The sequence below is a fragment of the Panthera uncia genome, chromosome D4 (assembly GCF_023721935.1).
Source record: "Panthera uncia isolate 11264 chromosome D4, Puncia_PCG_1.0, whole genome shotgun sequence".
Lineage (NCBI taxonomy): Eukaryota > Metazoa > Chordata > Mammalia > Carnivora > Felidae > Panthera > Panthera uncia.
The window spans coordinates 55722425-55735215 of record NC_064807.1 but is presented as its reverse complement, the minus strand read 5'-3'; the positions used below and the strand labels follow the sequence as shown (position 1 = coordinate 55735215).

Sequence of the window (12791 nt, the reverse complement as noted above, 5' to 3'; positions counted from 1 at the left end):
CAGTCGGCTAAGCGTCTGACTTCAACTTAAGTCATGATCCTGCAGTTCGTGAGTTCAAGCCCCATGTCGGGGTCTGTGCTGACAGCTCAGAGCCTTCAGCCTGCTTTGCATTCTGTGTCTCCCTCTCTCTGTCCCACTCATACATTCACTCACTCTCTCTCTCTCAGATAAATAAACATTAAAAAAAAAATAAGAGTGATGAGGAGTGTAAGGGTGGGAAGAGTGGTCAGATGATCAATACAGGCTTTAAACAAAAGGCAAAATTGAGCAAAAATTCGAAGTGGACAAGGGAGTCAGTCAAGGGGCCATCTGGAGGAAGAATGTTGAGGTCAGAAGGAATAATGACAACAAAGACTGTTTAAAGAACAGCAGGAAAATCGAGTAGCTGGAGTAGGAAGGTGAGGAGCAGAGTGACAGGAGAGGAGAGATCAGGGAAGGTGGGGGGCACATTATGCACTGTCTAAAAGTTTAGAACCTCAACTTTTTTTTTTTAATTGAGGTAAAACTTAGTGTTATATTAGTTTCAGGTGTACAATATAATGATTCAACAATTCTATATGCTACTCAGTGTTCATCACAATAAGTGTACTTTGATACCCTTTATCTGTTTCACCCATCACCCCACACACCTCCTCTCTGGAAACCACCCATTTATTCTCTGTATTTAAGAGTTTTGGTTTTGCTGTTGTTTGTGTAAGGACCTTGGCTTTTACTGAGTGAAATTGGGAGCCTCTGTATTTCATCCAGGAACATGCCTATGTTTTGCCATTTTTTCAGACCATCTTTTTGTCCATCAATAAAGTCTTAACGTTTTCTTCATATAGGTTTTGTGCATTTCTTTTTATGCTTAGTCTTAGATATTTCAAGATTTTGTTGTTAATATGAACAAAATCTTTCTTCCATCATATTCTCTAATTGGAAATTGCTACTGATTAATAAAACTACTAATTTTTATATACTTGTTATGTATCTGGAAGTCTCTTAATTTTCATGAAGAGGTTATCAACTTTACCCCCAGCTTAGGTGGTTATTAGTATCTGAATCTGCTCTGTGCTCTTAACACCACCTTCCCCATATACTGGTGCCTTAAAAATTCTTAAAATGTACTAGTCTCGGGGTATCTTTCTAAGTCTTTTGTCCCAAACCTGCTCCATTGCATCTATTAGGATGGCTGCTACTAAAAAAAAAAAAAAAAAAAAAAAAAGTACTGGCAAAGATCTGGCGAAATTAGAATGGCTCGTGCACTGTTGGTGGGAATGTAAAATGGTGCAGCTGTTATAGAAACAATATGGTGAGCCCTCAAAAAATTAAAAATAGAATTACCATACTATCCAGCAATTCCACTTCTAGGTATATACCCCCCCCCCAAAAAAAAAATCAAAAGCAGGAACTTGGAGAGGTATTTGTACCTCATGTACCCATGTTCATAACAGCATTGTTCATAATAGCCAAGGAGCAGAAGCAATCCAAATGTCTGTCAGCACATGAAAGGATAAACAAAAGTGGTATATATACATACAAAGTAATATTATTCAGTCTTAAAAAGGAAGTAAGTTATGACACATGCTACAACATAGATGAACCTTTAGAACATTATGCTAAGTGAAATAAGCCAGTCATAGAAAAATACATACTATATGATTCCACTTATATGGGGCACCTAGAGTAGTCAAATTCATGGAGACAAAAAGAATGGTGATTGCCAAGGGCAAGGGGTTGGAGGAATGGGGAGTTAGTGCTTAATGGGTACAGAGTTGCAGTTTAATAAGATGAAAAGAATCTGAGACGAATGGTGGTAATCGTTGCCCAAAAGTGTGAATGGACTTAATGCCACTGAACTGTACACTTAAAAATGGTTAAGATGGTAATATTATATAAATTTTACCAATTCAAATTTTTTAATTAAAAATTTTTAAATCTGTTCCATTAATAATTTTGTGTTTCTTGTTGCTACTCTTTTATTCTGTGAATTTTTGTCCTTTGCTTTGAGCTCAACCTTCCTCACGGACCTTTGTCTCCAATGTTACCTTTGTCTGGGCCTGGAACTCCTTGAGTCCCTCAACATTCACCTTTGTCCAGATTACGGTCCCTTTATTTGGGAGCTCTTGTTAGCCTACTCTTTTTTTTTTTTTAAGCCAATCTTCCTCCTAAGACCCCCAAGTTTGGGCCAATCTCACTTCCAAAGAAAGATCTGAGAAATAAAGCACACAAGGGGCACCTAGGTGGCTCAGTCAGTTAAGCGTCCAACACTTGATTTCAGCTCAGGTCATGATCTCATGATTTATGGGATCGAGTCCTGTGTCAGGGTCTGCACTGACAGCACACAGCCTCCTTGGGATTCTCTCTCCCTCTCTGCCCTTCCCCCGCTTGCATGCTCTCTCTCAAAAATAAAACAAAATAAAAAAAGAAAAGAAATAAAACACACAGTTCTAGAATATACGCTATCTGTATTCCAGGTATAACTATGAACTTAATGCTGTTTAATATAAATCAAGAAATGAGATTTATGGAGAATTGCTTGAAGGATACATAGTTTATCCACTGCCTGGAATCAGTTCGCTTGTTTTTTTTTTTTTTTTTTTTTTTTTTAGTAACCTATATACCCAACGTGGGGCTTGAACTCACAACCCTGAGATCAAGAGTCACATGCTTTATTGATTGAGCCAGCCAGGGACTTGTTTTCTAAGCCAAGCCTCCATAGATGAGCTCTAGAAACTTTGTGAACCATGTGAAATTGTCTGTAAAAACCTGTGCATTTTTTATGAGGGGTCCCAAGATTTTAAAAGTTTTCAGTATGTTCTATTATCCACTCTCCCCCCAAAATAAGAATCTATATAGTCTAAAATTTGTTATTCCTTGGATTGCGACAGATAATCAAAGCCTTTCCTCAACTGAAATGTTCTGCCCCAAGTTCAGAATGGCTTTTACTGAACAATGCTTTGGCACTATGCCAACTGCCTACATGGAAAGACATTAAAAAGAAACAGCCTCAGTTCTAAAAAATGTGTTTAGGGAATTACCAAAGATGGGCACAGATCGGCCTGCATATCTCAAGATCTTAACCAGATAATAGGTCTGTATAGGCAGAAAAATGCTGATGGTATCATGAGACAAGAACAGATTATGAACAAAGCCAAGGAGAATGAAATTCTTTAGGTAAGAACTGAGTCAAATCTATTAGCAGCACTAAAGGTTCTTCCTTCAGGGGTGCCTGAGTGGCTCAGTCTGTTGAATGTCCAATTCTTGATTTGGGCTCATGATCCCAGGGTCATGGGATCGAGTCCCATCTTGGGCTCTGCGCTTAGTGTGGAATCTGTTTAAGATTATCTCTTTCCCCCTCTGCCCCTCTCCCCTGCTTGTGTTCTCTAAAATTTAAAAAAAAAAAAAAAAAGGAGTGGGGTGTCTGGCTGGCTCAGTCGGTTAAGTCCAACTTCAGCTCAGGTCATCATCTCACGGTTCATGAGTTTGGGCCCCACATCGGGCTCTGTGCTGATAGCTCAGATCCTGGAGCCTGCTTTCGATTCTGTGTCTCCCTCTCTCTCTGCCCCTCCCTGACTCATGCTCTGTCTCTGACTCTCAAAAATAAATAAGCATAAAAAAAAATAAAGTTTCTCCCTTCATAAACGTAAGTATGGAACTTGGAGAGCCACTAATGCAGATACTAATGAATCTTTAGATAAACGCATGTAACATTTTACATATACATTAAGTATACATAAAGAAAGGTTCAAACCACAAAACATTATGTGAAATTTGTAACAACTCTCCCTTCCCAATTTCAGAAAATTCTCTTTTATGTAGCTCTCACTTTCCTTGATTTAGCTAAAATCCATCTACCCATTGTTCAAAGCTCAGGTTTTTTGTTTTCAAAAAATATTTTATTTATTTTTTTAAAGGCCCCATACCCAAGAGTTGCATTCTGTATCAACTGAGCCAGCTAGGCACTCCATCAGCTTTTAAAATTATGACAATAAATGTAATTCAAATAGAATTGCTTTTGTTTCACTAAACTGAAAACCACCCCCTCGCTTCCTCAAACACACATACACACACACACACACACACACACACACACTCACTCACTCACAGCTCTTTTACTGTTTTTATAATTCTCCAAAAGCATATCCACAAAGAACTATGACAAAGTTTTCCTTTTGTTGGAGGCAACCCTCCCATATAGCCAAAAGTCATTTGGTTGGAATTATGTAGAGAGTTTGGTTCCAGACCAAAGTCTAAGCATTCTCCAAAATAGCACCAATAGAAATTGACTAATATTAATGAGGCAAACTGTGATACTTAGGATGCAAAGTATATGGTCTGGGATTGGAGAAATGAGTTAAGTTAGATCTCTATAGAAAGAGAAAGAAATTCAACAAGACCCTTTTGATTGTCTTAAGCTCACTTGGTAAATGAAGGATGTCCAGAGGAGTGTTCAAATCATGATTCATCTTACTATAATATCCATAATTACAATGCAATCAATGAGCCCATTGAAAGTCTCTCTTGGACTACTCCTATTTCTCCCTAGAAAGTTCACAGATGAGAAACGTGCTCTCACCTTTACTTTTTGCTAAAGACACTTTATACCATGGCTATCACAGCAGACCTTTGGCTTTCTGTTTAAACACCTTCAAAATTAAATCACTAACCTGTCTGCCTCAAGTCTTTAGGTAGAGTATTCCTGTCACTGCCCCTCTAAAAAAAAAAAAAAAAAAAAAAAAACCACTCAAACATTACTCTCTATGTAAATTAATGTGAATTACTATCCTCTGTGGTTATAACCAAAGACTTTCTGGAATAACCTCAAGTTCAATTCTGTATTTTTTTCTTCCCACCTTTGCAGCAAAAATTTTTTTCAAAAGCCAGGTCAGAGGGAAGTCAAATCTGAGTCCTCCCCTAATAGGTTTCTTGGGAGATCCAAAATTGTAAGGAGCTTCTTGGTGGGCTTCAGTTCAATCCTTTAAACACTACTCTGAGAGCATAAGTGATCAATTTCTTGGCTTTGTGGATAGAACACTGTATGGTATAGTACTAAGCAAATATCAGTTCTGATGTTGAAGCTGAGCACTTACCTGAAATAAAAGGTTTTATGTATTTCATTTCAGAGAAACACCACCTAAGGATAAAACAAAAGCTCCTGATTAGTCCAGGCCCTGCTGATATAATATTTACTATTTATCAAAATTTACCATGTCCTGGTCGCTTCACTCTGTGCTTTACATAGATCACCTTAATTTTCACTAAAATCTGGGCCTAGAAAAAGGGTATTACTCTTTCCTACAGATGAAAAACCTGAGGCCTAAGATAAAGTGGCTTGCTTAGGGTCAATACAATCAGACAGCGGTAGAATCACAGTGGTAGAGATTTGAATCCTTGTTTGCCAGACTGCTCTTGACCACAATTCTGTATCATCTCTCTTGTACACTTGGCACATGAAGAAACAATTGTCAAGTGCATTTCTAGGACAGTAACTGAGAACTGTGGTTATGGTTCAGAAGTATAAAGTCTTAAATGCCCACATGCTTCTCTTTCATAGATCTGGCACTGAGCTCAGGAGGAAATCCACTATTATACTATGTCCCCACATTTCAGCATCCCTTATTTCTTTATTTTTGACTCAGAACCTCCTACAGCAATCTTCCCCACAAGCATGGTCCATGAACCAAATGTTTCAAAAACATGAAAAGTCTCTGAAAAAACAAGACACCTGGCCCCCACTCTGGATGTACTGGACTCAGAATCTTTCAGTATCTCAGAGGAGTGACAACAAGAAACTCAGGAGGTCCTTTTGCCTATAAAATTTTAGACTATTCATTGCCTTGCAGCAAAACAGCTAGCATAAATGAAAGGAGGTAAATTGAAAGCTAGCTTCAGTAATAATCAGTCTGACATTGGGTCAGATTGGTATTAAGAAAAAGATAGGACAGAGATCTTGTGAGAAGGCATAGAGTCACAACATTGTTTTGAAGCTGGAAGAGATCTTGGAAATTGTCTAGTCTAATGTTTTTAACAGCATTCCATGGAGCCTTAGGAGTTCTAAAATGGGATATTTTAGCTTCTGCAGAAGCTCCACTGGTAACCTGGAATTTTGTGTAAGATCATATCTTAATAATGGTTTTGCTGATTTAAACAAACAAAACAAACCTTGGTTGCAAACGAGGAGTTAAAAAATTTTTTTGAGGTCCAGCTTTCATCCCGAATCAATTAGATCAAACTTATGCTAGTTAATACCGGGCATCAGCATTTTCCAATACCAGGTGAATTCAGTGTAGCCAAAATTAGGAACCACTGTACAAATCTGCTCTGTGCTTCCTCACTTGAAATAAAACAAAACTAAGACCCAAAGAATTTAAAGGAGGTTTGGATTGAAACCAGAATCTCTTGACTTCTAGCTCAATATACTGTGTTGTACTCTCCACAATCCAGAATAAACCAATTATTCCTCTAAGACAGAGAGTACAAAAATCAAGATTATTACGTAACCTCACATTTACAGAGTTCTCTGGACTTTAAAGAGTACTTTATATTCTCTTTTTAGATTCTTATAAAGATACTGTGAATTAGATAGGGCAAAACTGTAACTGTTTTAGACATGAGGAAATCAGAAGTCAATTAAGTTAACTCACAGTGGCTTAGAAGTAAGGCCAACATTAAACTCTTTATCTTCTAATTTTGGATTAAGTAAATCTAATTTAGCAAGTGTTTGAGTGCCTCATATGTGTTAGTTAAACATGGCCTAAGATGCAAAAATAAGACATTATCCATGCCCTCAATTAGTGTACAAACTTCTTAGAAAAAACAGAGATAACTAAAATACTGTGCTGTCTGGCTTATCCCTTGGACTAGCAGAAGCTGAAAACATTCCTTGATTGGCCTCGATAATGAAGTCCAATTCTCTTCAAATTCAGTCTGTGGCTTCTAATTTCTTTCTGGCTATGGAAACTAATTTTAGGGAACTCAAGGGATTTGTACATAGCTATTGCACCTGTAGGCAAGGCCACAGAGCTGAAAAATGTTTTGATGGGGGAGAGAAGATGGGTGCAATTTCAGTGAGGTTCATTTCATAATCTCTGAAGCCAAGGATATGATTCAGCAAAAGACTGGTATATTCCAAAACAAAGGACTGGATGGATAAGAAAGAGTATTCACATAAATAATTATTTCCTTTTCCACAGCATTTTAATAACTAGACAGCTTAGAATTTATGTTGAAGATAAGTACTATACACCAAAGGGGAAAATAACATGTAAGAAAGAGTATTTCTATCAGTAATTCAGAGTGGTGGAGAAGGTCACAGATGGACAGGAATGTTCAGACAACTTTTGCATGAGGAATTCATCAGACATTGCAAAATGTTGCCATCCATATTTTACTACATAAAAGATAATGAAAGAGCCAGGAAACCATGTTTTATTTATGAACTGAAACAAGTTGGCCAAGAATGGTCTATCACAGTTATTCTCAAACTTCAACTTGCATCGGAATTACCTGGAAGGCTGACTCTCATAAACTTCTGATTCAGCAGGTCTGTGGTAGGGCCCAGTGATTTACATTTCTTACAAAGTCAGGTGATGGTGATGCCATGGGTTCAGGTCTCACCATTTGAGAACTGCTGGTTTATCATAAAGTCCACAATATACTAGATACACACAGGTGTGCACACTTGCTTGTTGCAAATTATGACAATTTAGTTAATTCTCTACTATTGACTTTGTAAATTATACTCTCCCCATCAACCTAATGGCCAACAGTAAGACTAAATCAGGACGAAGTTACAGCTAGTCACTTAAGAAGACCATCTATTTAAGAGCACAAATGAATAAGTTTATGAAATACATGTTTGGGTACACAAAAGTGAGGTACATCTAACAACTAGGAAATGACATTGCCCTTTAAAAGCCTTTACTTATCTTGCGGCAGACATGAATTTTGTTTCTTCTGCTTAAGAGAACACTCTTTGGACCTCTCTATACCTTAAATGTTACCCAAGATTCCATCCTCATTTTTTTTTTCTCACTACTCTTCCTGAGTTTTCTTAACTACCCCCCAGCTTTATTTATATCAATGGTTAATGACTTTGTTCAGCTTAAGAAATTCCTTTGAGAATATGATTAATGCTACAGACTTTCTTCATAAAACTAAATGTACACACCTATATACATTTTACATCAAATTCAAGACATTCAGAGATTTTTCACTCAAGTCCAAAGGCCCCAGGTTAAGAATTCCCTATCTGTATGATCTGTAATGATTCAAACATCTATATTCTTCAGCCTTATTTTTTATCCTGAGTTTCAGTATTACATATCCAAATATCTACTTAACATCTGTTTTTGGATGTCACACAAATGTCTCAAAATCTATAGGTACTGGGGCGCCTGGGTGTCTCAGTTGGTTAAGCGTCTGACTTTGGCTCAGGTCAAGATCCCACAATTCATGGGTTCAAGCCCTGTGTCAGGCTCTGTGCTGACAGCTCAGAGCCTGAAGCCTGCTTGGATTGTGTGTCTCCCTCCCCTCTCTGCCCCTCCCCACTCATGATCTGTCTCTCTCAAAAATAAACAAACATTAAAAAACCTTTTTTAAAAACCTATAGGTACTGAGGAATGACTGCTTAATATGGATGGTGTTTCCTTTTCGGGTGATGAAAAAGCTCTGGAATAGTGATGGTTGCACAACATTGTGAATATACTTAATTTCACTAATTGTGGTTATATTTTTATATGGTTATAGTAAGTTTCACTTGTGTATTTTACCACAATTAAAAAATCTACACTCACAAAACTGAAATCATCTCTATTCCCCATCTCTCGCACCCAAAATCTGTGCGTTCTCTTGTATTTCCTTTGAACATCAGTTACTAATCATTTACCTAGTGGCCCAAGCCAGATGAGAGTCATCTTGACAGTGCTCTCTTTCACTCTTCCATTTGTAATTAATCATGAAGTTCTGCATATTCTCTCATTAAGATTTGAATTGAGACAGTCACCTACTTCCTCTATTCCCAAAGCTTCTAGCTAAGTTCACCATTAACCTCAGAGACTCCAGTTTTCCATATTCCCACCCTCCAATCCTCACAATCACTCCCAGGACAAAGGCATTACTATCCCCATTTCACAGCTAAGGAGACTAAGCCTTAGAGTGTACTTGCAATTTGAACTTAGGTAAAAGTTTCTGGGAAAGAGTCCACAGTAGTGACTTTTCCTTCCCTAGATCCCTTGTATGCTGGTTATTCTATGTGTTGTGTCTCCTCCCACCCAACTCCCTCTGCCCTGTTCTGGGAAGCTGACCTCTATGGACTACATCACCCGGACTACCTTGTCCCTGAGCTCCTATCTGAGTTTTGCCAATGGAAGGTACTAGCTGGAGACCTGAGGGAAGGAAGAGAGAGAAAGATTATTTTATTTCTTTACTTCCTTTCTGCTTATTGCAGCTGCTTAGTCCTTATGGCCATAGCTCTTGTCAGGCAGTTCCTCTTCCAGATTGTAGCTGTAGGTGGGCTCTGGTAACAAGACTCCCTTCCCCTTTCCTTTCAGGCCTAGGAGTCCTACTGACTTGCCACTGTTGGTGTGTTCCACCATTCCTTTCTAGTTTCTGTTAATACTGACCATACTTCTATAAATAGCCCTTTGGTTAAACTCTCTTCAGTTAAACTTTTTTGAATGCACCAGTTGTTTTTCTGCAAGGATTTTGACTGATAAAGTAGGAAAACAATGAATGATATGTTCCTGTACTTTCATTCAACTTCTAGTATCTATAATAGAGTCTCCTTCCTTTCCTGTGATCCAAAGTTTTCCATCCTTCTGGGACTACCTGGTCTTCCAAGAAATCTCTCTAAATACTGTAACCTACAGAACAATACTGTCATTACCACTATTGTGCCGAATCTAGTATGACATTAGTACTCTGTTGTGCTCTAATTCTATGATTGATAAGTTTTGTCAGTCTGACCATCCCTGCAAGGCAATAAGCTCCTTAGGTGTAGGGAACTTCAGCAATTAGAATCTCTAATGACAAACATATTTTAGTGGGAAGGAACCTTAGAGGTTACCCTAACTTCCTTATTTTATAGATTGGAGGTTCAGGTTTACACAGCTATGAAATAGTGGCAAACTGAAGTCCATAATCTAGATTCTTTCTATTGCTTCATCATGCTGTGATACTACACTGGGTACTTAGTGGACACTCAACATGCTGGTGACTCACTCCTAAATGCATTCAGTTTTTGTTTGTTCAATGCTAGGCCCTGTGCCTAGATAACTGTCTGGCACACAGTATGTGCTTGGCAAATATTTGCTCATTTGAACCTGCAATGAAAGACTAATTCCTTGCAGGTTAATCATATAAACTTGCTCATATAAACTCAGAGAATCATTTATAATAATAATCCCTTATACACCTGGAGAAAATGTGTAGTTTTCAACGTGCTTTCACATTTAAATGAGCCCATTTGCTCCAAGGTAGACATAGCAGAAATTATTAGTCTATTTTAACAGATACAGGAAACAGAGTCTCTGAGGAGTTAAAAATCAAGGTCCCTTTACTTGTATGTAGCAGAGCTGAGACCAGTATTCATGTTTTTTGACTCTCCAATACCATTTTGACTATTCCATGTTGCTTCTTCGGGTTTGCTTTTGCATCTAGGTATAGCAGGTTCATTCAGGAAATTCATCTAAATATTCACAATGAATAGGTAGATCATACACTTGTGCTCAAATGATTTTGTCCCTTTAAAAATCCACTGTTAAAGGTATTTCTACTTCTGATTAGGTACAGTCTGCAGAATATCACCATTCTTGATTATTACAAGGCCTGTTATTTCTCTCAGAGAGGAAGGTTACCATCTGTTGTGTTCTAGAACAAGGGATACAACACTTTTGAGACACCACTTCCTGTATAGACCAGAGCCAGGTGCTTTTATAAGTAGGTGTTGGAAAAGAAACAAACAACCTCTTGTCCGTGGCGTGACCTCACTGGAGAGGGGTTGACACAGTGGCTTTCTTCAAGATCAAATGCCAGAGAGGTACCTATAAATATTTTTATTGCATCCTCTCACCAAAAACACTTTGGTATAGAGTTCACCTGGGTTTTAGCTACTAGGATGATTTCTGATCCTAATCAAAGCATTGCAGAAACCAAAGACAACCTATAGATACATTATCTTCTTTGGATTTCAGTTTCCATTAAGAGCTCAAAATATTGGCTCAGAAAAGGACCCAAACCAAAGTCCTACATCAGGGGTCACAAACTGAAATGCCTACCAGATGCCAGGCAAATAAAGCAAAGCCTACTGTAAGAAAACAAGGAGTAATGGAGTCTGTAATAAACTACAGTAAATTAACACTTGCTTCTCAACTCCAACCACAAGTTGCTTTGAGGGGAGTGTGAGCTAAGAGTCAACAGATCTTTTTTTTTTTTTTTTTTTTTTTTCATTTTTAAAACTGGAAATCCGCATTTTTTAAAGTGTGAAGTTTGGTTTTAAAAAGCTACTAATTCAGGGGCGCCTGGGTGGCTCAGTCAGTTAAGCCTCCGACTTTGGCTCAGGTCATGATCTCAGGGTCCATGAGTTCACGCCCCCGTTGGGCTCTGTGCTGACAGCCTGGAGCCTGCTTCAGATTCTGTGTCTCCCTCTCTCTTTGACCCTCCCCCATTCACGCTCTGTCTCTGTCTCAAAAATAAACAAACATTAAAAAAAAAAAAAAAAAGCTACTAATTCAAATTTATAAGCCTGTTGCAAGCCTTGGGTAGCCAGCTAGAGTTTGACTTTTCTTTATGAATAGGTCTCCTGTGTCATATAAAAGAATTATAGCAAAGGTGTCACTTTCAAGTCAAATGTGGGGTAAGATTTATGCCTCTCCGTGAATGCGTATAGTGTTGGGAGAAGTGGACAAACTCCGTGAGTTAATAGGAAAGTGCCCTAGATAGGGATTTGGGGATCTATTTCATAAGGTAACTGAATAAATGTGTCCCACTTTGGGAAGTATTTGGTGGGGGATCAAGATCCCCTTTGCTAGGCATCTGGGTAAATATATCTTCTCTGGAATGTCTTGGAAACCCTAAGTATACTCAAGTACGAGAAGGGAGCAATAAGCTTGAAGAGTATCGGGAGAACAGTTTACAAGAGGAAGATGGACAGGTATAACTGCGAAGTACAGAGCTGTACGAACGTCGGTAGTATGTGGGTACAATCTCTTCTGTGTTGGGAGGGAGAAGGCAATAACCTCTCCTACGGCGCCACCTTCGGGCGCTTCTTGCTCACCATTGCTGTGCCGCCGTCAACTCCAGCAGCCTCCATCTTAACGCTTTCTGCGCAGGCGCCCTAGAGCCCCAGGGTCCCGCCTAGAGCAGAGCCCCGCCCCTGCCCACACCCCTCTCCTCTGGAGCCAGCCAACCGCCCCTCCCCACCAGTGTTTCTCAAAGGGGTCCTGGAGTAGTTGGCTTGTCTTTAAGTACTCGAGTGCCCTCTGTGCAGGCTGCTGGGCAACAGAAAAGAAATACTCAGAGCCTACCTTTGGGCAGATGACAGTCTTATGAGGGAAGACAGACAAATTGTAACTAATTAAAGTGTTGTGTGAAGGGGTTCAGGTTGGTTGGGTCCTAAAGGCTGCTAGGAAGTATCAAAACCTAGAAGACAGTGAAAAAGGCTGCAGGCCATTCTAGCAAGGGGGAACTCAATGTGCAAAGAAAGGCACAGAGAGGTAGAGGAGTGCACAGTGTGGTGAGGGTGAGGAGGGGTGGAGGAGGGGGAGGGGGAAACCGCAGGGACTTGCGGTTTAGAATAGCTACAGGATGGT

General features: G+C 39.1%; 1 protein-coding gene across 2 annotated transcripts in view; it reads right to left on the bottom strand.

Annotated features, from left to right (window-relative positions):
* The window catches only part of LOC125919259 (phospholipid-transporting ATPase FetA-like), a 103014-nt gene extending 90493 nt beyond the window's left edge, over positions 1–12521 (bottom strand). The window contains exons 1-2 of one of the 2 annotated variants that reach the window (XM_049625868.1): positions 12257–12521; positions 5073–5116 (exon numbers count right to left, since the gene is read on the bottom strand). In XM_049625868.1, the coding sequence (XP_049481825.1) occupies positions 5073–5100 (28 nt within the window). In that variant the 5' untranslated portion in view covers positions 5101–5116; positions 12257–12521. The remainder of the gene's footprint in view (positions 1–5072; positions 5117–12256) is intronic. The other variant, XM_049625861.1, reaches the window with a different exon arrangement.
* Between the last annotated feature and the right edge of the window lie 270 nt (positions 12522–12791).